This window comes from Aythya marila (assembly GCF_965140915.1).
Source record: "Aythya marila genome assembly, chromosome: 3".
In the NCBI taxonomy this organism is placed as follows: domain Eukaryota; kingdom Metazoa; phylum Chordata; class Aves; order Anseriformes; family Anatidae; genus Aythya; species Aythya marila.
The window spans coordinates 116,347,975-116,374,381 of NC_139044.1; the positions used below are offsets into that span (position 1 = coordinate 116,347,975).

Here is a 26,407-nt window from a genome sequence, read left to right on the forward strand (position 1 = left end):
AGGTGCACCAAATAGGAGAATATTTACCCCCAGCACGCCCCAGAAAGCCCCCCCCAGGATAGTCAGCATCAGGCAGCAGCCTTCTGGTTTTATTGCCATTGTTTTATTTCCATTAGTTCTAAAGGTGTAGAAGTTACGTGGATCGGTAGCCATACTACTTCTTAATATATATTTTTTTACATCTTTAAATAATTACAGCTTGTTCAGTTGGTTGGTTTCCCTCTTCCCCTTACAAACAAGTGTCTGTTTCTACAGGACCTTCCCAGCCGACCTGGGAAGCTTCAAACTTTATACATGGAGGGGAAAAAAAAAAAAAAAGGCAAAACAGGACACCCCCCCCGGCATAGTCACAGCTTCAGAGTTACACTGAGAGTCATTGATCGGTTTGAAAGCTCTTCTGCAATATTCCTGAGCTCCTCCTGGTTGGGGAGGGTCCAATCATCCCGTACGACTGCAAAGTGGATCCCAGATCTCTTCTGATCGATTTACGCAACGAGATCTGACGTGATTCAAGATATTGCACGTTCACAACTCGGAAAGACGTTTAGAGGGGGTAAAAGATCTTTCCACCCTTCCTGCTCCCCATCTTGCTCTGGTGAGCATGGAACTCAATGAAGAGGGCTTGGCACAATCCCACCTTGTGCTGCAAACCTGTAGGCATCAAAATTTATGCGTGCCATTAACGATGAGCTGTAAGGGAACAACTTCCACAAACGGGTTTATATAAATGATTAAGCATTTTGCAGGACTGGGCCTTTCACTCCTGAGGACAGGGATGGTTCTCAATTCTGTTTGTGTAGGACCCAGCCTGGTGTCACAGAATGGTTGAGGTTGGAAGGGACCTCTGGAAGTCATCTGGTCCAAACCCCTGCTCGTGGCCCTCAGCAGGACCTCCAGCCACACTGCAAGGGAACAAATAACAGCAATAATTGTCTTGTCGTATTGTCTCTGGTAATTGTATCTCGTTTCATTAGCAAAGCAGGCTCTGAATGCCTCCCCCATCACCTGAAGGAAAGCAGAGCTCGAATGTAACCCTGAATTTTTTTAACTCGCCCCTCTGACTCAAACGAGCTGAATCTCCTGCTGGTTTCCTTCCTTCATCCCGTGCGAATCCCTTCAAGGGTCACCTCTGGTGCTTGTCGTCCTGTGGTGACGATCCCAGGTGCATCTGAAATGTCAGCTGCTTGTGGTGTGAAGGGGCCTCACCTTCTGAAAGCAGACGTCTTGTTGCCTGGCTCCATGTAACTGCTCCTCATCGTGTTTCAACATTCATTTTTTAAGGCTTTGTGGGAAGAAGAGAGGCAGTCAACCAAATTGTGCCGCGGTCATTTAGATAACCTAAAGGGATGTCAGCCGGAGGACCACCAGGCTCATGTCTTGCAGGGTTTTTCCACTTTGCTCTGCAAGCAGCCTCCTCCGTGGCACCAAGGAGTGTGGTTTAAGGGCAGGAAAGAATTTCAACCAGGGAATTTGGCTCTGAGGGCAGTAGGAGGAGCACAGTGATGGGGAAAGCAGACAAAGCCCTCGGGAGCATCAGCATGGAGACAAATGCTGCGTGTGTTTGGTCTCCTCGGGCTGTGCAGGGTTTTTTTAGGTATCTCTGATGAGGCATCTCTGGGGTGCTTCGGTGTCACAGAGAAGAATTCACAGCGAGACCCCAAGAGACCTCAACTGCCAGGTGCGAAGGAGGACAGCACAAGGAGCAGGCCGGCTAAAGACCTGCGTGCCCGGGGAGACAGACCTTAATGTTTTCAGCCCAAATTCATATTGCTAGGTGCTATTTCTGGCCTCTTTGCAGGCTACTGGTCTCAGCAGAATCACAGAATGTCAGGGTAGCGTTTGATTCATGTTTCATTGAATGCCTGTAGCTAACGCACTAACGAGGTTGGACTCTTCATGAGCTCCGTGGGTCAGAGTGCAAACCCTGGGGGCACCTTGGCAGGGAAGGATGGGAAAAGTTCCCAGTTTGTGGGCTTCATTCCCGTGAGCCAGTGAAGGGCACTTCTTGTCAGGGGGAGGACCACACTTTGGGGATGCTCACAGAGGAGCCTCAAGGTGCAACCAGCATCCAGCCATCCCCGTGGCATCGCTGCGTCCTCCTCCAGGGAGTGCAAATGCTCTGTCCCCCCTCAAAACCCCCTACAAATCTGAGTGGAGGGGCCCAGCTCTCTACTCTGACTCCATTCCCAGTCTCTGTCATGACCAGTCCAGTTAAATCCTTCTCCTTAAAGAAGCTTTTCAGCCACCAGGAGGAAATTAAAAGTTCAAACACGAGTCATGCTTTTGTTTCAGCTGTGTGGGTGGCTTTCCTCTTCGCCAAGCCCCGTATCTTGGTTGGAAACACTCCTTGAGGGAATGGTGAAGGGTGAAAGCTGGAGGATGGCACCTTACACCCTTCAGCACATTTTGGGGTAGCACTCGGTCGTTCCGCAGTCAAGTCCAGGATGCAGGGAGGGAAGAGAAGAGCTTGAAAGGCGAGAAGAAGAGTGACAGAGTTTGGGAGTGGACAGAAACGAGAGTGGAGAATCTTGTTGGATGCAGTCTCCCCAAAAAAAACAGGCTCCTCTTGCAGGCAAGCGAGTCTGTGCAGATGCTTGGTGAAGAAGATGCCCCCTGCCTGCATCCATTAAAGGCTGAAGGGTTTTCTTCTTGTGGAAGGTCAAATCCTTAAGGGTTGGACACGGAAAATGGTCACAAGCCGGCTGCTAGGGGCAAAGCGGGCACTCACAGTACAACAACAGATAAATGACAACAGGATTTCATCAATGACATCAAAAACAACAGAGAAGGATGCAAAATAATTAAATTAACTGGCTGAAAAGTGACGGCACAGCAGAGTTAAAGAGCAACTTCCACTTGCTGTGCCCTGCAATAATTTCTAAGCCTGGCTTGTGGCTATCCATAAGGGAAAAGCCCAACACTTTCCTCCAGGATTTGATGACCAACGTGGGTCTCCTCTACCCACTCCTGGAAGGTTTCTCCTTCCAAAATCCCCCTTTGATTTCAGACAGACCTTCTCCAGGCTCCGCCGACGTTTTGGAAACACAGTCCCATGATTTTGTAATGATAAATAGGAAAGGAGTTACTATTAAATACGGACATTCATCGGGTTTCCAGACCATCTAGGAGAATGAAGGTAATGCTCTAGGCACGTGAGGTGAGGATGAGGAAGCGGGGGCTTTTTTTTTTTCATATCAAATCCACTAAAGACACCGCAGCATGTCTCCTGGAGTCTGTTCACCAAACTGTCCTGAATCTGGCTCCATTTGGTGGAAGATCACTGAACTTCGGTCATGAGAAGGTGACGGCATTTCCTCTGGCCGGGAAACAAATGGATGGTGACAGAAGAAAAAAAAAAGTCACTGTGCCACCATTGTCTAAGTCTCAAATGACAAACGTTTTTAAATAAAACCCCAAACCTTTGTCCATCCTTGTGTTTCTGGCTATTTCGTAGAAGGTGGTGACAATCTAACAAAGAGAGGCTTGTTGAAAGGGGGGGAAAGTCTTCAAATCCATTAGTTACTTTGAGATTTGAGTCTTGGTTTCTTTTGTAAGAGCTCTAATACACCTCAAAGAAGTCCTCTTTACCTCTTTGCTGGAACATCTCGAAAGGGGAGAGAAGGCAGGAGAGCAGGGGAGGTGGGAAACAACATTGACTTGATTATTACGTGGCATCTTCTTCGTCTCTCGAGCCGGTCAGCCTGAAGTCTCTGGGTGGAAGACCAGGTTATGCAGTAATGATGTCCCCATGGTTTTCGGCTAAGACCAGGCTGTTCCAGGAGTCCTGTTTGGAGCTGGTTTGCGGAGACTGGCTGATGGCTGACTGGTAAGCCTGCGGGGAGAGCTTCAGGGCTGAAATCGCAGGGTGAATTGAAGAACCGTGTCCAGACATGGCAGAGACTGAGAATGCCTACGGGAAAAGGAAAATCCCGTAAACAACAAACAAACAAAAAAAAACCACTGAGGACCCTGTGATTCCCTGTATGTAGGGCTGGTGCCACATTAATAACACATATGAGGATTTGCTAGAGTTTGCAGCTTAGATGTGATGCTTTGGGGAGGCTTTCCTTTTTCTAGACCCTGCTCTTTACTATTTCTGCACATGGGACATATCGTTGTCTTCTAAATGACAGAAAAGCGATCATTTTACCCCCCAAGGCTTGAGATTTCATCGGCTTCGGGCACTCCTAGCTTACAAATGCCCTCCTGTGGACTTCAGGACACACAACAACAGCGCCGCAAAGCGTTGCAGGTGCAGGATCAGCCCAACCCAACAATGCCTTTTTTTTTCTTTTTCCATTTTGTTTAAATACTGCAGCTCCCCGTATGAACCCAAGGGGGAAGCAACTACCACACACCACTGTCTCTTAGCTGTGCTGTGCCATGGGAACCCTCAACCAAGGCAGAGTTATTAAACCCTGCATGGATCAGCTCCCAGCTGCGGGTGCTGCTCAGCAGGACGCACTCCTTGCTGAAGGCAGGGCTCGTCCCAAGACATCTAGCGGTGGATGTGGCACACAGCACCCGCTCACCCCGCAGCTCTACCATCACGCTGGCTGGCTTTACCTTCACAGGGACTTAAATTTGGGCTACGTGAGTTTATTTTCACGCTGCATTTCTCATATTGTTGAACACACAGCCAGCCAGTGTAGATGAAGTAGAGTATTGCCAACTTTTTCCTTGTTCAAGACAAATCAAATCAAGTCATATACAGGGAACAGGTATTTTCTTGCCCACACAGCTGTCCATCTGGAAGGAATCTTATTTTTTCATCAAGGCTGCTACCTATTGTTGTCCATTCAGAACTGCTACATGTCATTAAAAAGCCACAGTGTGCTAAGCATGATGACAAAAACGTGTGTTTTTTACCCTGTCCCCAAGGACAGATCTCCAGCCGTGAAACCCTAGACCCCTGGCTTGAAAAGAGGAAACCTTTTACTATCGAGGAGGTTTTGAGGATACTCCCCTCACTGTATCTCCCATCCTAGTTCCCCGCTCTGTCCCACCACCCCACGTACCTGAGAAATGGGGCTGGGGTGCCCGTAGTGAGATGAGAGCTCTGGTTCTGTTTTTATGGGGCGCATTTCCTCGGTGGTCGTGGCACTGCTGCTGCTACTGGTGGAGCTGGTGGTCGGGGTAAGACTCTCACTGCTGGACGGACCTGTGAGAAAGCGAGGGGTAAGCCAGGCTCTTCCCGAGGATCTAGAGCAGTGCAGATCTGTACCCACCCATCCAAAGTCAAAAAAATGGTTAAAAAAATAACAGAAAAGGCTTTGTTACTGCTGAAAAGCATTCAGACATTCCCCATTTTTAAGACGCAGCCCATTTTGTAGTTGGGTGTTGGACTTGGGACATAAATCCGAATGGCCAGAAGCACAAGCACACACATGTACACGCAATAAACTCCCTTGTTCAACATTTACCTGCTGGCGTCTTTGTTTTGTTAAGGTTCTTCGGCTTACGCTTCCTTGTTTGAATGCCCTCTTTTCTCATCGCTAAAGGCCGTGGAACCTGTGGACCCAAATATAAAAGCACGTTGGACACTGTATGTCCATATGGTCATGTAGAACATGGTTCCAGCTCTACCTCGTTGACCCCATGAAAAATTATTTGATTTAATTGCAAACAACAACAAAACGGAACCCAAAGTCACAGGTCAACACCGCTGTGTGAAGACAGATGTCAAAGCTGCAAGGTGGGACTAGATGGGTTTTTACAGCATAGGTACTGAGAGATTGTTTTAAGGCCAGAAGGGAGCAGCAGCCCATCTAGTTCACTTTCCTGTTGAACTCAGAGCTGAAGCAGCCTTTCTGGGCAATGCTTGTTTTCTGGAAAACTACTAAATCTACATTGGGGGACCTCCCTTAGAACTGATCCCACTGAGCTGGTTATCCTCAGAGTCAGACACATGCTGAAATTCCTAGCAACAATTTGTGGGGGCAGGTAAAGCTTCCCCTCATTCATTGCGTCTTCCAGCTTTGACCTGTCCCTCCTGGATGCTCCTCCATCTGCTCTGAAGCACTGGGAATCCTTGAGAGCATGGGAGCGTGTTAAAAAACAGGAGCAGCAACAGGAAGAAAAATGGGGAAGAAGAATGGGGTTTTCTTCTGCGGACACGAGGGTGGTGAAGGTCTCTGTCTCTGCCACTGCGTTGCCACTGACTGGTGGGAAATGGATGGGAGATTTGCATCCTGAAGTCCTACTTTGCCTTGGGCTCCAGCAGGGCTCTTCTACATCTATCAGACATGACATGAACGCATGGAGCCCCCACTAGCAGGAAGAGACTATCCAGGCTCCCGTGCAAGGGAAATCATCATCAGGAAAACCACGACAAGGGAGCACAGAGTTGTACCCCAAAGCCCATCCCCACCGCGGTGCCATCGCCACCCTCCCCATCAGAGCAACGAAGGCTTTACCCCGTGGAGCTTCATGTAGAGCCCGCAGGCGTTGCAGACGGGCTCTCCCTCGGCGTTCCTGCGCCAGAGCGTGGTCGTCGTCGTGTGGCAGTTGGCACAGGAGAGGCCGACGCGGCGGGAGGCCGACTGGGATTAAAAACAGAACAAGAAAAAGCATCAACCCTCCGCGGCTCCCACCGGCAGCATCTCAGGTCCCTACAGGTCTCGGGTTTCCCTCTTGCCTTTCTTGTGGCAAGAGGAGCTTAAAAGAGAGCTTGCAACAACGGCAGAGATTTCCCCTTGCAGGGCTCTCTCTCTCTTGGGCTCTGAAAATAAATGCTGAATGTATTCATTTAGGTAGAGGAGTGTTGCTTTAACCACCCCCCTTTGCTATATCCCTAGACGTGTCCCCCTTTTCTTCACGGCAATTCTTTTCCTGAAGAAAAATCAGGGATTTGGCCATTTTTGCAAGATTTCCAGTTGCCAGCACTGGACCAAGTCTTGTTTCCAGCCTTCAATACCTGACCACACAGACCTGCCCAGGGATAACACGGAGACCAGAAAATGAAACAGGGCCCAGTTACAGACTGGTAGAAGTGGTGGTGGAGCTCGGCTCCGTCCTTCACCACGAAAGGGTTTTCACAAGAGGGCGCTGGGTAGCTGCGGACATTGGCAGCGCTCAAAGAAGTGACATTTTTTGGCATTTGCAAGGAATTGGCTGGGTTTGGGCTGGGTGGAGGGCAGGGCCGCTGGGGATGGAGCCTCCAGGGTGATGAGGAGCCCCGAGGGAAGGCTCGCTGGCTCCTTGCTGCATGGGGTTAGGACAGCACGGACTGCCGAGCCCTTCCCAAAAAACTCCTCACCCAAACAGGCTGGGACAGGCAGGTATCAACCCCGAGATATTCCACATTCCCCATGCATGCCCCATTCCGACCCCACAGCCTTTGGGACGCCCTGACCTGCCCCACAAGCTCTGCCTTGCCCAAGGGAACAGCAAGCAGGGTGTCCAGAAGAGGTGGCCGGCCACCATGAAGGGAAGGGGGTCAACCAGCAGTGACCCTGGGGATAATGATCCTGAGGGTAAGAGAAGATCAGCTGGAGGTGTGGTGGAGCTGGAAGGGGTTTCCACTGCTGCTAAAATGCCTACAGGGGTACGAAATAGGCTGGCTTTCCAGTTGCCCAACAATGTTCCCTGCAGCCCCTTCCACCACCTGGCCTGGATCAGGTCTCTGCACAGCTCATCTGCCCAGTCCAAGGCCTTGCAGCTCACCAAACTCAAGGTAATCCTACTTAATTTGGAAATTTGGCCCCAAACCACCTGCACCGGGCAGATGGGGATCCGAGGAGCTGAAATACCCCCTCCATCTCCACCTGGCCGAGGCCTTTTCGCCTTGTCCTGGCAGGCAGCCTGGCCCCACGTGTGGTGCTGACTCACCAGCCTCCTCTGGGGTTTGAACAAGGGCCGGTTGATGCCGTTCATCTTGTGGTAGAGCCCGCAGGCGTTGCAGAGGTAGTGCCCCGTGCCGTCCCTCCTCCAGAGCGGGGTGGACATGGCCCCGCAGTTGACACACTCTCGCCCCTCGGAATAGTCATCAAAAAATTCTGCTGCCATGACGGGAGAGAAAGGCAAAGATTGGGTTAATTCAGCAGCTCCGCGTTTAAATTTCTGCTCTGCTTCTTGATATTTGAACCCAGCAGTGACACTCAAAGAAATCACAATCAGATTTTATGGGGTGCAAGAAGCATCTCCTCCTTTCACGGGGAAGCCCCCAAGATTACGGGGAAGAGGAACCCCTTTCCCTGCCATACGGTGTTGGCTGAAGGACCTGTGTGGCAGCAGGGATGTGCCGGGACACAGATACAGGGAGACAGAAATAGAAACCTTCCCTTCTGCTCTGACGTTACCCAGTTTTCAAGATTGGACATAGCCAGGGCAAACAGATCGGGGCAGGCAAGCGGCCGTGTTTGCAACCCAGGTGAATTCCTTGTGACCGGGGACAAAGAGAAGCCTGGACCCACGGAGCAGAACTGCCCACAGAGCAGAGAGGAACCCAGGCATCCCCTGCTGGAGCTCAAATATGCGTGGGCAGAGAAAATCCTGCCTGTGCATCCCACAGCCCCTTGGCAGATCCCAGCAACCCCTCTACAGAATCACTGCAGAGAGCCAAAAATCAGAAATATTCACATGCTGTCACCCTACTCTCTGCACAAGAAGCAGCTCCTGAACAGCAAGAATCCACAGGTATTTCCATGATAAACCCATTCCTGCCCCTGTATCCCCTCTGCACCCAAAGACAGCGACCGAGGCACGCACGTGTCCTGCTATGGACATCAGGAAGGGAAGACCAGATGATAAACTCCTTGTGGAGAAGAAGAAAAGGGCAAGCAGGCTGGGATTAAACCATGCTGCTGAAAAAGCCGGATCCCCAACATACTGAGACACACACGAGGCTTTTGGAGGATGGCAAGAGCTTTGCACTGGGGCTTTCAGCCATTACATGTCAGCGTAGCATCAACTCTTCCACTACTACTGTCCAACTTGCTCTATTTTGTGCCTGCCCACCTGCTTGTTAGACAAATCTCACTTTCTGCTGGAGGACAAGAGTTCCCCAAATGGCAAACCAGCAAAATTTGACTTTTTGCAGATCTATGTCTTAATCCTGTGTGGATTCTCTGATATCTTGTAAGCGTTATGTTCAACCATCAGCCGTCTCTCTTCTGCTGCTCTTCAGGCTCTTTTGGGGAAATCTGTAGGAAGCTACGTAACCATAACACAACCAAAGGATTAAAAAATGACTGAAGTGGGGCCAGTAAACAGATACTGAGAAGGATTCATGTAGTTATCCCTAGAAAACCAGGCTTAAAATGACAAGGGACTACACCGTGTGGCAATGGGGAAATGCTAGAAGAGAGGAAATGAGTGCACCTAAAGGGGCTCTGGAGCCAGAAAAGAAGGAATCTGCTATCTTCTAATTAGCTTAGGGAACCCTCATTACATTTGTGTAGTTCTGGTGGTTTAGGGAAGATGGGAATCCCTCCAGGTGAATGTTGGACTCAGTGGTATTGTAACTATGCCTCACTTTCCCGTTTAAAATCACCACCGAGCCACAGCCAAAACCCAGATCAAATAAACTTCCTTCAAAAAGAGGAGGAATTGGAAGAGCTAGTCAGGAAAGAACTCATTTCCTTGAAAAATCTCAAGAAAGGAAAACATTTTGCTATTTTTTCTTAGAAGTAGCTGAGGTTTCTGATTATAATTTTCCCTAAAACAAAAAAATCTGTATTACGTATTTTCAGGGTAATTTTCATCTTACAACAAAATCTTTTCCTCTTTGAAAATAGTTCAGTACAAAGTCTTTGACACAATCCACGGGGAACTGAGCAGGGCAGGGGCAGTCCAAAGATAATAGTTAAAACACTTATTTGAATTGTTCTTGGGAGTTATTACAAAATGTTGCTTTTCCTGGAGAATTTTCCAACAGAAAACCAAAATCCGAAGGCTTTTAATCAAAGAAACAAAAGGAAAAAATTTCTATCTGTCCCTCAGAAATGCTAAGAGTTCGACTAGCCCTTGAATAGGAAGGTCCCTCAAAATGGGAATGATAAGAAGAAATGTCAAGTATGGAAATACTTTTGTTTTTAAAGAAAACAGCCTGTGGAGCCCAAACCAGACAAGCTGCAAGTCTTTTGTTTTCTGATAATAATCAAATTTGCTACTGTAACCTAGCTCCATGGTCCGTATTATTTTCACTGGTTTGTAATCTGCCATCCAAGATCAAAATACAAAGCAGTCTTCAGACCTGCTCCTTTTGCTCTCCCCAGTCCATCTGCATTTGTTTGAGCTATGTTCTCCGCTATTTTTTCTTTCTTTTGGGTTTGCAGCGGATTTGGCCTGGAGCTTCTCTCCTGAGGGACCTTCACCAATTTACGTTTCTGGAAGACCTTTTCTGCTTCTGTAGTAACAGCATTTGTGCGATTTCCCCCTCTCAGCTGCAGACAAAGGTGGGCCTCGTGAACGTGACCAACTGGGAATCGCTGGAGCTGGAGGCCAGGAAGGAGCAGACTTTGCTCGCAGGGCGCACGGCAGCTCCACGCAATGGGTGGCTCTCCCTGACCGCGGCCCTCACGGGGTGATACGGGATGGGTGCGTCCCCTGCGGACACCGCCCAGAGCTGAGTCAGAAAATGACATCTGTGGAGTGCAATCTCATTAAAAACATTCCCAGAGCCCCGCTGAGGCAGGGAGAGCTCCTTGACCTCACTAGATCTCACCTGGAGGAGAAATATTGCATCAAGGTATGCCTGATGATGGCAAATTCCTCTCGGCAGAGGTGCCGGCTAGAAGGGTGTGTCATGGAAACACCTGAATGTCAGCTCAGGGAAGACAACTTAAGCTTAATGCATGCCTGGATGGAAGGGTGACTCGTTTTGGTGCCAGTGGAGAAGTGGAAGGCAAGGGATTGGTTTTCTTTCAAAAAGAGGTGCTCTCATTTCACAGCATCGCTAGAAGCAGGGTTGAAGTTGTGGAGGGAATCCAACCAACCCAGCTGCTCTTGGAAACCTGGAGATCTATGAAATGCTAAGAAAATATCACTTTAACAGGAGCAACCCGTGCAGTATGATGTGGGCAGATGCTCAAGACCCAGGTAATGCAATAGCTGCTTGTTTTGGAAGGTATGGGCCATGGCCTCTGCCTGCCTCCCTCCTCCAGGGGCACAACCAGGGGCAAGGCTGAGCTATATTGGGCATGGAGGTCACTGGGTTTCAAGTGCCCCCATTGCTTAATTTGCCCTTGTTATTAATAACGGGGCCCTGCAGACCGGAGGATCCCCAGGAGAAGCAGTGAAGTGTTTTCTTGGCTGCCGTCTCGGGGCTGCGATCTCTAAATCCCGGCGTTATGAGATCCCCTGACACTTATTCATTCCCTCTCCTCGCACTAGCAGCCGGCGGAGGAAACGTTTATTCAGGCAGCAAATTGCCCGAGCGGCTCCCGGCGGGACCCGAACAATGGGAATGGAAGGAAAGGCTCCCCCAGTCGCACTCAGGGCAACAATTTCCGTTTCGTGGCACAGGAGCCACCGCCTGATAATGGAGATTTATGGGGCCGGCCAATGACCTCTACAACAGCCTTTCTCCTCAGAGGTCTTCCTGGAAAGGTTTGTTCCCTCTCCCAAAGCCAGGTATGGCTAGCAAGGCTGAGGAGAGGACAACACGTATGTGCCAGCTGGGCTGAGGAGAAAACAGGCCCAATGAACTGAACAACCTCCTTCACCACGTGTGCCTCAAGGTCTTGAGCTCCTCTCTGAAGGCTTGGCTCCCCTAAGCGCCTTTGCCCAGCCTTTATCTCAGATAATATCAGTCTCGGGGTAGTTCAGGCCTTGTTATGGGGTGGGTCCCTGTGCCTGGCATTGACTAATGCCAATGGCTTTCTGCTGCATGCTTCATAAGACCCTGCCCCATGCCCATGAAGGAGCTTCTCACATAAGATCGGATCGTGAAATGGTGCTGAACGAGGCGGCCTGGCGAGGATTGGGGCCTGTCCCTGTCCCAGCCACCAGCTTGCCACATAAAAGGAGGTCCTTTTCCCCTCACACATACCCCTTACCAAGACTGCAAGGTCCCCAGGGCAGGAAATGTCACTTGAATGTTGCACAACAGTCTCCTAATCTTGGGTGAGGCCTTGAGCATGCTAATGTCAGGAATGCTCGCCACAATGGGACGCTTAGTCTCTGGGGAGCCGGGAGGGATTCTGAAGTGGAGCACTGGGGGCTGTTAGGGGAAAAGCATTCTTGGAGGTGGCCTTTCATGGCTCTTAGTCACTGGGAGTGGCCCCTTACATCCACCGCCAGGTCCACAGAGATCAACCAGGGAGGACAAAGCAGAGCTGGCCCACACCTACAGGCACTTCTTCCAGCATGGCTAGGGCATGACGGCATCTCCGGCCAAGGATATCAAGTCTTTGTACTTCTGCCTTCCCAGCTAGGAGAATCAGATCCCTGTGCACAACCAAATCAGCTGGGGAGCAGGGGGAGGATGCCCAGGGCTTGGGTCTGAAGGGAGACTTGAACTCCTCTCTAATCCTTCCAGCGTCTCTGCAAACCCCAGCTCTGCCAGCATGCCCATTCCTAGGCCTTTAGCAAGCTTAAATTTGGAAGCCTTGGAGAGATATCTTGAGCAGGTGAACCTTAGGGATCAGGACCCAACAGAATGATAGGAGTGAAAGCACCTCTGATGGAGAGGTCTTGACTCCTCCAGTTCAAAGCCAGCAGCCAGTTTATAAGTTTCTGTTCCCAAACCAGCCTCCAGAAGGGGTCAAAGAGCCCTCCTTGTGCTGGCTTGGGTGAGATCTGGTTGTCTCAACAAGGTCGTCTCCTTTCTTCTGCCCCCTCCTGCCCTCACCCCCTCTCTCTACTTGCTGGGGAGAAAGAGACTTCCATTAATATAGCACTGGAGTTTTGTTTACAGATGGAGGGATATTTAATATCAACATTTCCCACTGCAGAAGTGTCTTCTCAACCCAGTGAAGCAACTAGACAAAGGAGAAGCTGTCCTTCAAACACAGCCAGGCACTTAGAGGCTCTAAACAGAGCCTGAGAGCAGTTCTCCCTGCAGAGAAGCAGTTTCCTAAAACAATTTGTTATGATAAGAGGTGAGAGCCACGTTCCTGTGTATACAGAATCCCAAATGGACTCTCAGGGGCACTCGCAGCTGAGGGAAAGGACACTGGTCCCTTGGACACATGGACACCTTGGGCTCCCAGAGGATCCCAAGCCACCAGCACCTTCTGCTTCAAGGGACAACCACAACAGCAGTGCAGTGTGAAATGGGATTTACCATTCTTGGCTACTCAGAATGGTTTGTCCCAAATCCCAAATTTGTTCCTATTAAAAAAGCAACAGTATGGAAATAATACCTACTGTTCAAGCCTCTGAGTGTCCCTTTAATAAGTGTTTCTGCAGCGAGTGGAGCAGAAAGTCACAACTCTTTCTTTTAAATGGGTTGAGGTTCTCCCATGAATTGCATGACTACAGGAGCTGCAGCTTTATGGGAAAAACAATAATAAAAAAAGAAAAACCACCAAAAAGCTTCTGGTCAGATCACAGCTGTTAAAAGTGCTTCTTGTTCCAGTGCTGTGTCTGAGTACAGGGCTGGAAAGGAAAACAGAGCAGCAGAAAACACGGAGAGACAAAAGCAGAAGAGGCAGGGAGTGATCGTAAATAAAAGAGCTCAGATTTATGCCTGAGAGAGATCTGCAGCCAAGAGAAAGCTGTCTGTGAGTCTTTCCTTTTTCTATGGGGACATCATCAGCTTGGCATGCAGATGGAGATCAGAAAGCCCATGTGCATTATCAGCCACCAGAGCTGAGGATGTTTCTGTAAAAACAGGTTCTGCCCATTTTTTTTTCCTTTTATCCCTTCCTCTTCTCTGCATGTTTCCCCTCTGACAGAATTTGAGGGAAATTCATCCAGTTACCCACTATTTTAGAGACCAATGGGACCTGGATTAGCAGGAGACATCACCTGTGTGGTTGTTGATCCACAGGAATTGGAGAAGGGGGGCAACTTCCTTGCTGTTAACCAGAAACACTATTTCAAGCAATATGCATCATTGTGAAGCTTCACAGAAAGGGCCTGATGCTGTCCCCGAATGTTTTGGAGTTTATCTGACATGTCTAAAATGGTTGATCACTCAGTTGGCTGCTCAGAGTGACTGGCTTTCCCCCTGCAGACCTACAGCCCCTATTTAATTGCTTAGGAAGCACTTCACCTATAATCAGGCTGAGCCATACGCCGCTTTTGAGAAGGCAAAGAAATCTCTTGCCTCATGAAACACCGAGACTGTTCCTACACAACCGTTCCCAGCCAAGTGTTTCACGTCAAGGCAAAGGGAACATTGCGTCCCTCCCCTGCAAAGCTCCCCGATCTGCCTGCAGCAAGCCAAGGTCTATGGCACACACCACTGCCAACAGCCAAGCATACTCCTTTCCTTCACGGATATGTTTTCCCCAGCCTGAAGGACAGTGGAGGCAGAAGCAGCCAAGGGACCAGCTGAGATCATGTGCTAGGGGTCCATGAAGGGAAGGCTGGTCAAAGCCTGGGCCTGGATTTGAGTTCAGTCTCGGCTCTGTCCTTGGGAGCAGAAGCAAAGGCTCTTCCATGCCTCACCACGTGCCCACACAGGGGAAAGCGGAGAACACTGGGCCTGGGGCTCTGGGGACATCTCAGCACGTAGTTTTGGGAAGGGGCAAGAGGTGGTAATGGGGACTGGCCAATGTGGCAACTGGGAAGGGCTTTCCACCACACCAGAGCCCCCATGCCCAAACCCCACAAGGCCAGGGGCTGTACCACAGCTGTGCAGAGAGGTGGTCAACCCCCATATTGAAGCAGCATGGCCCAGACCCAAAAAGTGGACAGCAGGCCGGGCAGGAGAAGGCCTGCAGCTCCCCCTGGGTTGTATTTGCACAGGGGGAAGGCCCACTAAGCTCTACTCGTGCTGCAGTGGAGACAGGCTCTCCTTTTTCCATATCCACCATGAACACCACTCATATATGGCCACTTGTGTGCATATGCAGCAGGATGGGGGCTGTTCTGATGACAGAAACACAACCAGATCATTAGATCCCAGTCACCCCAGCATCCTAACAGGGCTCAACCCCATATTGCAGTCAGAAAAGACAAACCCATTCCTTCTCCCCACTCATCAGCAGCAGGCCTGAGGCCCTCCATCAGATCCTGAGCAAAGCTTACGCAAAAAAAATTGTTAAAAAAACAACAGCAGCAAAAGCTGGTTTTGGTCAGAGCACTTGCTGGCCACCCCTTTGATGGCAGCGTGGTGTCCTACAGCAATTTGTGCCGCCTGTGAAGTTGTGTGTAAGTGAGTGAGCTCCAAGGCCTGCTTTCTTTTGCTGGGATGCAGGCCTGATCCCACCCACCAAGGTGACCTCCCCTTTCTTACTCCTACTTACAATTCTTACACTTGTAAATATCTGAGGCTCTTCTGATAAACAGGAGATTCCTCTGCTTATCGACTGTCCAAATATTTTTAACAAATCTCAGATTAGCGTGGAGAGCTCGGGGAATGGCCAGGATGGGGCCATCCACAGCCTGGGGGCCGTTTGGCAGCAGGGACCTGGAAATGGTCTTTCTCTCACTAGACAAAGGGAAAAGAGAGCCACAGCATTTTCCCCCTTGAAATACATCCCATCTCCACATGCACGTGCTTTGGCTCTCCTTTGATGATTGCAGGGATGATGGGGAGAAAATGGAGACTGTCAGAGCCAAGGAAAGCTTTGTAGCCCGCTGGTGTGCCAGGCCCGGTGCCCATGCCTGGCACTCGTTCATCAAGCATGACACAGCCTTCACGTGCCCTTGGCCTGCCTTGCTTGGCCGCCTACAGCACCGTGGGTGAGCCAAAACACCTGAAACCACGGGAACCCAACAGTCTGTGGTCATACATCCCCCTGCAGCATCTGTCTGTCTGAGGGAGAGCATCTGTCTGTCTGCAGGGGTGGCCCAGGTGGACCAAAGTCAAGGCCCAGGAAAGTGGTGGTGCTTGGGGTCATTACGAAGATAAAATGAGGGAAGCTGTGCGGGTAGATGCTGACAGCAGGGCATTAGGAGAAGCTTTTTCATTAGGACATGGATTAGGTGGCCAGAGAGGTGAGGGCATTTCCATCCCTGGGCATTTCCAAGCATCAAGACAAAGACACAGCTGGCCTGAGCTAATTCAAGTGGCTAATTGCTTTGGGCAGGTTGGGCTAGAGATCTCCTGACACCCCTTCCAACCTGCCTTTCTGTTACCCTGCGACTCCAGAAACTCAGTAGTTTGTTTTTTTATTATTATTATTATTTTTTTTCCAGACTAGTGCAGGTCAGAGGAAAAAGTATTTATCTGCATCAGGCCAAAACCCCTTGTGGAAACACAACTGTATTATCAGTGTGTGTGTGTTATGTGTGTGTTTGTATATATATATATATATACACATATACAGACATATATATTCAGTGTAGATATACACTTACTGTGTCCTTAAGAATGCCGTTTTAGCCAGCTAGGAGTCATCTCTAATCAACTCTCTTTGCTTTTGCTGTTAGCATTATTTTTCTATGGCTATGCAGAACACAGCTGTATAGAACTGTACATATATATATATATACACCACTATAAACACACACTTTGTATATTCTGAATTATTTATATACACCGTGTATATAAATACACACTTCATATATTTAAAAATATATATATACCACATATAGGAACATAGGAAATACATAGTCTATGCACTGCTTAATGTGCCCAAGCCCTCTCTGAACATGACAACCTTAACAGTGACCTTCAGGTGCATATTCAAGCTCTGCCCCAGCATTTTGTTTGGACCCTGTGGGCTGACCAAAACACACCAAAACCAGTGAGGTTGGATCCTGGCCTCTCTACGGGACGGCAGCCAGGCACAAACAGAAAGGTGTTTGCTACGGCATACGGGATGCTGGGTGCTCTGACCCCCGGCCCTCCTCTTTTCCTGTTTTAATCGTTATTCTGGACAGTAAAGTCAGCAGGGGCGGAGGACAGAGCGATTCTGCGATAAAGTATCTGCAGAGGTCAGCCCAGCGCTCGGCAAGCCCAGAAACTGCAGCCCAGGCCAACGAAACGGCAGGTACCTGACTTATCAGGGCAACATACAACTTGCAGTTTTTCTACCTCAATTGATTGGACTTTTTATCTAAAATAACAGACATTATAAGATAGGCGAAAGTCGAGATAAGGAACAAAATTGAGTAGTCTTGAATCAGATCAGCTTGGGGACAGGTTCAAACTCCCACACCTGCCCCGGGGGAATCAATGAAAGTTTCTTGGCGTCGTCCACTCGTTTTGAAACGCTGCTCAAGTGGAGTGAACTTTGAGACCATGGCGTTTATTCTGTGATTATAATTAACCTGCTCACCCGTTGTTATTGATTTCCTCGTGAAGGGAGGCGACGGGATGTTGGCTCAGAAATATGAATGGCTGGGGAGGGGAGGCGAGGGGCCAAGCAGTCTGCCCCCTCTTTGTGAAGTGATGAGGGGCAGGACATAGGCAGCTCCTGGAGAAAAGCCTCGGTCATGCCCAAGACCCCAGGCACAAGGACATCCTCCAAGGCCAGGAGGAGAAGACATCCCCCAAGCCAAATACCTCCCTCTTGCTCTGCATCACCAAGGCATGTCCCAGCTCTGCATCCATCCCAGTAGCCAGTCCCTGGGGCCAGCAAGCCCTTCCCCAAACCCTCTCACATCTGGGGCCAAAGCCGTCTTTCGGAGGAGACCTGATGGCTGAGCCTCCTCATCCAGCACTGAGCCCCGAAAATTAAATAATGATGGCTCCATGGCCTGCAAACCCAACAGCTTGGCTTGGAAACTCATAGCATTTCAAATCATATATTTTTATGTCTCCTCATGAGCATGAGCACATAGGAATCAGGGGTTCCCAACTTTCTTCTTGTCCGGAAAAGCTGCCCCTTCACCTCCCTGCAAAAATCAAGCCTCATGTGTAATGCTACGGCTCCGGACGATGGAGCCCGGAGGAAAAACGAGCAGCACTGAAGGGGATGAGGCACAAAAGCAGCCAAGACGGAGTCAAAAGGGAGCTGCCTGGGGACATTTGCATCGTCCCAGGACAGCCTGGAGGGGACGGCTGCCCCAAGACAGCATCGAGGAGACAGGGAAGGGCAGCGGCAGGACCTCTCCTGAGATGCTCCCCGGCAGACACCGGCCTCATTCCCAGGGATTAGGAAGAAACATTCCCAGGCAGGGATTTTTTGTTATCCCAGAGTCAGAAGCGGCCGGTACCAGGCCCTGTAGGAGACGTGGGATCAGCCCCACGCACCCCTGGTCCGCCTGCCCCGTCCCCGTGTCTGCTGCTGATGGAAAACTTGCTTTCCCTGACTTTCCATGAATTATTTTTTCCCCTCCTTCACAAACAAGCCAAATTTCCGACTCCCCTCTCAAGGCTGGCGCGGGCCGCGCGAGCCCAGCTGGCTCCGATAAGGGGCTCGCCAGCTTTACGGGTCGCTAAAAATAAAAATAAAGCAGCAAATCCTGGCGTGCTGCACCACGTAAACCGAGCGGCTGCTTTCCAAGATGGAAAAAGGGAAGGTGCTGCTGGCGTCTGGGAAGCTTTCCCGGCCAACAGCCTTCACCTCCCCGAGGAAAGCTGTCGGTTCCCAAATATCTTGCAGGGGGCTGGGTTCCTGCCCTAGGGAAGCTTTTTGCATGGGCCTGATCCTGCAGCAGCTCCCAGCCCTGGGTGAAACCTCCTTTTGGGGTGGTTTCGGCTCAGAGCAGGCAACTTGAGCGGGTTGCTTGGTCGGTTTTGGTTTTAATTTGTTGGTTTGTGTTGTGTTATTTTTTTTCCACAGCCCATACTGAATTTATTTAGGGGACGGGGGCTGATCCTGTAAGCACTACCTGGGCGAAACCTGCAGGATCGGCCCCAGAAACATCCCTGCTGCAGATCCAGAGGGGAAACTCGGTTCCCGTAAGGAAGGGAGGCATTTCCAGCTCCCCTCCTGAAAGCAGGCTGGAAATACCTGGTGAGAGCCAAGGGGAAACTGAGGCACAGGGCAGTATGGTGGGGCTGGGCATTGGGGTAGGGTGCTCAGGGCATGGGACATTTCTGTGCATCCCCTACAGCTGGTTTCAGCAGTAGAAAGACTTGGGAAGGACGCAATTTTGCCCCTCCAAGCAGAGCATGAACCCTACAAAAGCTATAGGTGCCCAGAGCCAGCAAATAAAATTACCCAAAGCCATCTCTGTGCAGGGAAATAACCAAGGAAAATTTTAAAAAAAGTACACCGGGCACCTCTTGGGTAAAAATAATGATTTTTGCTCCCAGTTGATGCGCCCCCAGCCTTGGCTTTGCAGCCCAGGCCTTGCCAAAAGCAGAAGGCTGAAACGTTTCGGCGCTGCTGACGGGGTCAGACGTGCGGCCAGCCTGGGAAGCCTCTGCCCAGCTCCCTGCGAGGGGCTCTGAGCTGTCTGGAGGAGAAATCCCAGCTCCGGCTCAGCGCAGGGAAAGGGAAACGGCGACCAAGTGCATGGCCGGCTTCGCTCGAGCACGGGGAAAAGGGCTGCAAATGCGCCCTGATGCCGGGATTTCTCCTCTGTGCTTTGCTTTCCCACTGGGAAATGACCCGAAAAAGCAACAAGAAAAGCCCCTTCCTGCAACCACCCCCCTACGAGCCCTCACAAAACACCCACGGCATCGCTCGGCACGCTTCAACAGCAAAAAGGTTCCCCCAGAAAAGCCCCAAAGCCGCTCGTCCCCCGCTACGAGAGGCAGCGACGGCCAAATTATTTTCAGCCGCTGTCACGCACAGGCGAGCACCCACCTCTGAGGACCTCACTGCTCAGGAATGGCAGATAATTGGGTTTAATTTGTCATTACGGATGTATTTACAGCTTGGACCGGTCGCTGCGACCGATCGTGCGAGGCAGTTTAGAGGGATTTAAGATCTTGTCATACCGCTGGAGGTTTAATAGGCAGCTGCGAGGCAACGTTGACCCAAAGTTTTTGTTTTTTTTCTTCACCCCCAGACCAAGCAAACCTCCACCCGACATCATGGTGAAATTTTCTTGTGTAATTTGGTGTCATTTGGGATGCAAACACACGTTCTCACCTCTGTCCCTGCTTACTTAAGCAGCGTTTTGCGGTCGGTCGCGCACCAAAGGCGGTTTGGCACCTTCCTGCCAGACAGCCAGAGCTCAGGACCCATCAGCGAGGCGAATATTTGAATATTCCCAATCCTCGGCCCCACAGGCATAATTAAACATGATCCCCCCCAAAAAAAATAAAAAGGGAGCCGGTATGGGGACAACTCAACCTCGTGGATGCGCACGAGGGGTTACGGCAGCACGGCCGCCTTGCAAAAATCGGAATTTCAACAAAACTGGCTACTTTCAGCCCAGGATCAGAGCCCCCCACTCACATCCCTGCCTGGTTTCACAGGCAGCAGCCAGCCCCAAATGGGAGGCAGGAGCCTCGCAGGGATGTTTTTATAGAAAAGGGGTGCAAAAGCCTCAAAGCACACAAAATGTGTGGTGCTTCCCCCCCAAGGGATGTCTCCTGAGTGGAAAGACATCCCCAAGCACCCCATTTCTGCACCCGCTTTTCTGTAAGGGAATTAGAAGGAAGGACACACCGGGCTGATGTGCAAGGAAAGGAATTTGGGGATAAAACCACCGAAAATGAGGTCTGTTTGCATCTCTTTTCCCTACGCACGCAAAGCTCTGTGGGTCCCAACGAGCAACAATTTCAGCCCAGCGCCCTGTGCCGATGCGAAATCATAGAAAGTTTGGGATTTGCTACTTCAGCTACACTCTTAAAGGCTTTTTAATTAGATTTTCCTTGAAATTGCATTTTTTCACCCATTCTTGACCATTCCCTGCACACATACCCCCGCAGCTGCCGACCTCCAGGCACAAAACCTTGCGCATCTCGCCGGGCGCCTGCTGCCTTTTCACCTGGGTTGGGATTTATCTGCAGGTCGGCGCATGGCTGGGGGGGAATTTCCCAAAGAAAACCTTTCAAAGCCCCCGAAATACTGTGGCCATGGGGTTTTCAAAATAACTTGCCCCGTTAGGGAGCACCGGGGAGCACCTCTGCCTGCCGAGCCAAGGTTTCTCCATCATCAGAAGAGCACGGAGACAGCAGGATCGGGTCCAATTTCCTTTGGTAAACACCGCCTGATACACGCTCCTCTCTCTTTCCAAGGATTTTGCCTCTTTCTACCCAAAACGGATGGAAATAAATGTGGAGAGAGTGAAGTACGGGCTGCCCTCTTAAAGAAAAAAAAAAGAAATTGCTGCTTTTGTTATGGGGATAAAGATGCGCATGGGTGCGTGTGCAGAAAAAATAATTCATCCTGGCTTAATAAATCTTAGATTTCGTGCCACTGCTCACTGCCTTCAGTTTTTCTGCTTTGTAAAAAAATAATCATTATATAAAAAATATATGGATATGATATAATACGTGATGTCATAGGTATTATTTACTGCACCAGAGCTATTCTATGCGTGATTGTATTCAATAATTAAAGCTCTGTTTCCAGTGATGGAGCTGAACCATTAATAAGGGTGTGATGATATTTTTATTATTATCGTTGCTTTAATTGCAATTTTAAATATGCTGTCTGGGGATACGGGGAAGGGCACAAAAATAAATCGCGTGCTCGAGCTTGAATCGTGTCTCCCCATCCCGTAGCCCTGCGGGTTTTGTCCCCAAAACTGCGGGGCTGTGGGGCTGGGGACCCCGCTCATTGTCACCCGGTTGTCACGGCGGAGGGCTGCAGATGACACCTTCGCCTTCACCGGGGATTTTTGCAAATGGGGAAGGAGAGGAGGGAGAAGCAAGGCGGGATGCTTTCACCCTGAAGCCGCCGCGTTGGGAGCGGTGCCTTTGAGCACCCCTGCGAAATCCAGCCCTCAGCCCTCCCTCCGATCCCCTGGGGCATCGGCTGGTAGGGCAGGGGGACGTGACAAATGGGATGAGTCAGTGGCACCGAAATGCCAGCCTGGGGATGCTACCCCGCCAAGCTCTTCGCATCCCTGTGGGAAAGCGTGAGATCTGGTTCCCCGATCTCCCAGCAGCAGAAAAAAAAAAGAAAATTAAGAAAAAAAAAAAACATTTTTCCGACCGATGGCCGCGTCTGCTGGGGGCTTTGATCTTTGCAGATGTGGTCCCGTGGAGCCCGGTTGGGGACTCCTGGCTCGGTGAAAGGCAAAACGAAATGCAAAGGCAGCTAAAGTGTCCCATGCCACGGCTCGCTCCCGACCGCAGTGGCAAAATTCAGCCTCCTAAAATATAAATATACGCAGAAAAAAAAAAAAAAAAAAAAAAAAAAGAAGAAAAAAAAAAACAAGAAGAAAAGGAAAAAAAGACCTCCTAATCCCCCAAAAAGAAAAATCCTTCTATTTCGCACAAGTTTGCAGCTGAAGTGAAAAAAAGAAAACTGCACAGGGTGGGGATGGGAAAGCTGGATCTGCCCCCCCATTCCCTACATAAAAGCCAGTGCATTGCCTCCATCCAAGCTCGCCTTTCCCCAGCAAGGGGGGGATGGGGCAAAAACACCCCCGTGGCTGCTCTGGGGGCAGATTTTGGTGGCGGGGACATCTCCTGGAGGGAATTTTGCCCCTCCTTAGCTGGAGAATTCACCCCAGCCCCATGCCCTGGGGCAAGTTCATGGCTGCTGGGGCTGATCCTGCCCTTCAGGGCGAGGAAATAGATCCCCAGACGTACCCCCAAACCCCAAATTTGCTGAGCATGCAGCAGGAGTGGTTTTGTTTTTTTTTTTTCATAATATGCCCATGTGGTTTATTTATGCCCCCAGTCTCCCCAGCATTTGGTACCACTGAGCTGCTTTGCCACGTTTTAACCCCAAATTCCTCCTATCAGGGAAAAGCAAGAACATATATCTTTTAGTATATATATATTTTTTTATCAGCTTTGAATGCAGTTTCACTAAAGTTTCACTAAACTTTTCCTGGAGCATTGCTTATCAGGGGAAAATAAACGCCGTGCCCAATTGCGCAGAGCGCGCGCGTCTGAGTCTGCAATTCCAGCTCCATCTGCACGGACTTAACCTTCATTATTAAATAGTAATGCTAATTAATATTACAGTAATGTCCGGCTGCTCTGCAATTAGCACTGTCCGAAGGTGGTTATTTTTCCAGGAAATCACTGGAGGAAAACGAAAGCGCTGCAAAAATCCCTGGGTGCAGCAAAGCCTTGCGCCAAGGGTTGTGTTTCTCAGTGTGCGGAGAATAAAAATATCTCCGCTCCCAAGGAAAGGCAAAGAAAGGAGCTTGGGATTCACCATGCTACCCGCCGGGGAGCTGCCTTCCACAAAATTCCCTTTTCTGTTTGAATCCCGAATTTTTAGGCTCGATGCCTTTCAGGCCGTTTCATCCCATCTCCCTCGTGCTACGCAAGGGCTCGAGCGAAGAGCACCAACAGGCAGGCTCCGGCCACGGGACTAGCAACACAAACTGATCTCAAAACCCCCCAAAACACCACGAACCTTAAAAGCTAACCCAATATTTCTCCAACTGCAATGCTTCATCCTGAATATTTCATTTTTAAAGTTATTTTTCTAAGAGCCCATCAGCGACCGCAGCGAAAATGCGATTTTTTTTTTTCCCTCAAGGAAGAGATGGGCACTGAAGTCAAATAGAAATGCAAGACTGTCCTCGATGATACAAATCAATGATTCCTACATGTTTTTCCACCACAGGGCTTCCCAAAATCCCTGCCTGGTTGACCAAAGCTTTATATTTATAGCTTAGTTCCCCTTTTTTACACGATTTCTTAATGCTCGAAGAAACGCAAAAGGCAATGGCAAGGCCAAGCCTTCACTGACACCCGACTTTCATTCCTGTAATTCCTTAAAATAACGCTAAAGTTTAAGAAAACCTTGCTGGAGGGAAATTTTACCCTCCTGAGTACAACCTGAAAATCTATCGGCGGCCAGATTTGAGGCATTCATTTCTGAGTGCCTTTATTTCTCTTCACTCCGGTGCCAGCAGCGAAGCCCCCACGGGGAAGTGAGGAACAGAAATGGGTCTGGGGGAGCAGCCCCACAGCCCTGCTTTCCTCCCCATGTTGCCTTTTTCCTCCGTGCAAAATACAGAAGCAATATTTTAAGCCAATTAAGCAGTATTTTGGGAACAATTTCTGGTCTTAGGACCGGGGGCGCTTACAGAAATCAGCACTTTGGCTCCGAGACGGGGATCGGCACAAGAAACCCGGGTGGGATTTGGGGCAGGGAGACCCCAAAATCCGGAGCTGGGGCTCCCAGATGTGCTGAACTCCCCCCCCCAAAAGCACACAGGGTACAAGAGGCTGTGCTAATGGATGCGGATTTATTTCTTCTTCTCTTTCACCTCTCCCCCTCGGCGCTGAATTTCCCTTCACCTTCCCTTTCCCCGGCCTCGCCAACCACCCAACAGCTGCAGAAAGGACGTGACACAAAGCGGCCCGAGAGCGAGATCTGGGATTCACGCACCAAACTTTTCCGGTTAATTCCATCCCTAAATTTCCCCTTTTTGCACCAAATCGAGCCGGGAAGGGGCTACCCACCAGGGTTGCACTCCCGCAGACCCCAGCCATCCCCGCTGCGGCCCCGAAATACTTGTGGAGCTATTTGTGGAGCAAACCCTTCCACAGGAGCTCGGCACATGATTCTTGCAGCTCCAGGCCTACCCCAATTTCATTTAAATTATTTTTATTATTACTTGTAACTGTGGTTTCAAGGACTTTTTGCAACGTTGCAGTGAAAGTGCATGAGTAAGGGTGCAACCGGCGCCGTGAGGACCCTGATATTCTCCATCCCCAGGAGCTCAAAAATCACAACTTTCTCAATCCCACCCTCTAAAAATAGGAGTGCACGGATGAAAACGGAGGGGAAATAAAACATGAAAACTGTGGGGAAAAACATAAAAACGGACAGCATCCCAGCCCACCATACCCCATCCCCTCCATGCCCCGGGGGGTTTGCTGCGCTCACCGATGTTGGCGTGCCGGGCGGCCGCGGGCGTCCCTCGGCCCTGCAGGTTGTGGAGCATGGGGCTGTCGAAGGGCGAAGAAGTCCAGGTGGTGGCCATTTCGGGGCTCACGTAGGCAGGGTAGGGGCTGGAGTAGGAGCCGCCGAAGCCCCGGCCGTACTGCTCCCTCCCGTTAGCAGAAAGGCTCAAGGAGCTGCTGTAAGCCGCCGCGGCCTCCCGGGAAGAGGTGGCAGGGATGGGGGTGCTGGTGGAGAAGGAGAACCGAGGTGACACGGGCGGGTGGGACGATCCGGGGTTGTAAGCGGCGCTTTCGGCTCCGGGTTGAGTCCAGATGGAGTGGCTGGAGACGGGGCTGCCTTGCTGGGAAGAGCCGCCGCTCTGCAGGTAGGGCAGGCTGGGGAGCATGGAGGTGACCCTCGTGGTGGGCACATAGACGGGGGAGGCTGCGGCCGCGCTGTGCATGAAGCCACCTGCCCCCTCGTAGGCCGGGGGGCCGGGGTTCGCCGCCATGGCTAAGCTCTGGTACATCTCGCCGCGGGCCCCCCCAAACCCCGGCCGGCTCCCCGGGCACAATCCAGAGCGACGATGACGACGACGAGGGGAGCAGAGTGATGAAAAAAAAAAGAAAACAACAAAAAAAAAACAACCCCCAAACCCCGATTCCCTTCTCCCCCAGTGGCAGCCGGAGAGGTCTCGCCTTGGGGAGGGGGTGTCTGGCCAAAACGCAGCAGGTCGCTTTGGGCGAGTTTAATTTCAATTTTTTTTTTTTTTTTCTTTTTCTTTTTTTTTTTTTTTTTCTGGTCCTTTTTCCTCCACCCACCCCCCCTCCCCGCCGCCCACCTTCCCCACCTTCAGCAGGTCCGGCGGCCGCTTCCAGCCCCCCAGCAAGAAGTCCTGGTCCCCCGCGGTGGAGAGCTTTAGCTCCCGCTTGGAATTAGCTTCTCCCACCGGGCTCCATCCATCAGCTCAAATCCCCCCCCCCCCCTCCTCGACAGTGGGGCCGGGCTGCTTAAAACCCTCGGGCAGTCTCCTCCCCGTCCAACCCCCCCCCGGCCCGGCCAACAGAGCCCCGGGAGATGCGGCTGGGGATGCGGGAGCCCCCCTCGGGGCTTGGGGGGGGGGAGGATGGAGGGAGATAAGGAGGTTAGAGCAGGACCTAAAGCTTGGGGGGAGGATGGAGAAAGAGCCCCCGGGGGGGTGGGAGCGGTGGGGAAGGTGAGAGACAGCGAAAGCCCGGGGGCAAAAAAAAACCAAAACACCTTTGTCCCGCAGGTACGGGCGGTGCGCGCCGCCGCTGATGGTTCCCGGGGGGGGGGTGGAACCAGCGGGGAGGGTTTGGGGGGGTAAAGGAAGGAGTTTTGGGGGGTTTTAGGGGGTTTTGGGGGGGTTTTGGGGGCACCGGTTAAATTGGGAAAAGGGAAAAGGGGAGGGGAAGAAGGAGGGAGGTTTGGGATCCCACCGGCACGCCCCAGGCGTG

At 50.8% G+C, this 26,407-nt stretch overlaps 1 protein-coding gene across 2 annotated transcripts; it reads right to left on the reverse strand.

Annotated features, from left to right (window-relative positions):
• Window positions 1–96: 96 nt before the first annotated feature.
• On the reverse strand, window positions 97–25,712 carry GATA4 (GATA binding protein 4). Of its 2 annotated transcripts, none has more exons than XM_082756998.1 (6): window positions 24,933–25,712; window positions 7,831–7,997; window positions 6,417–6,542; window positions 5,424–5,511; window positions 5,019–5,161; window positions 97–3,910 (listed from the first exon to the last, which is right to left on the reverse strand). In XM_082756998.1, exons 1-6 carry the CDS (start codon window positions 25,456–25,458, stop codon window positions 3,728–3,730), a joined length of 1,233 nt encoding a protein of 410 aa, XP_082613124.1. In that variant the 5' UTR covers window positions 25,459–25,712; the 3' UTR covers window positions 97–3,727. The 2 variants fall into 2 exon arrangements, with proteins under 2 accessions (XP_082613124.1, XP_082613123.1); XM_082756997.1 differs by having other exon boundaries at window positions 7,831–8,000.
• Between the last annotated feature and the right edge of the window lie 695 nt (window positions 25,713–26,407).

Bases quoted from the DNA above. Each gene is read 5' to 3' on its own strand.
- GATA4 (XM_082756997.1), bottom strand. From the start codon at position 25,458: ATGTACCAGAGCTTAGCCATGGCGGCGAACCCCGGCCCCCCGGCCTAC. The intron at 5,162-5,423 runs GTAAATGTTGAA...GCTTTCTCACAG, and splicing joins CAAAACAAAGACGCCAGCAG to GTCCGTCCAGCAGTGAGAGT. The intron at 3,911-5,018 runs GTACGTGGGGTG...CTTTTCCCGTAG, and splicing joins ACCCCAGCCCCATTTCTCAG to GCATTCTCAGTCTCTGCCAT.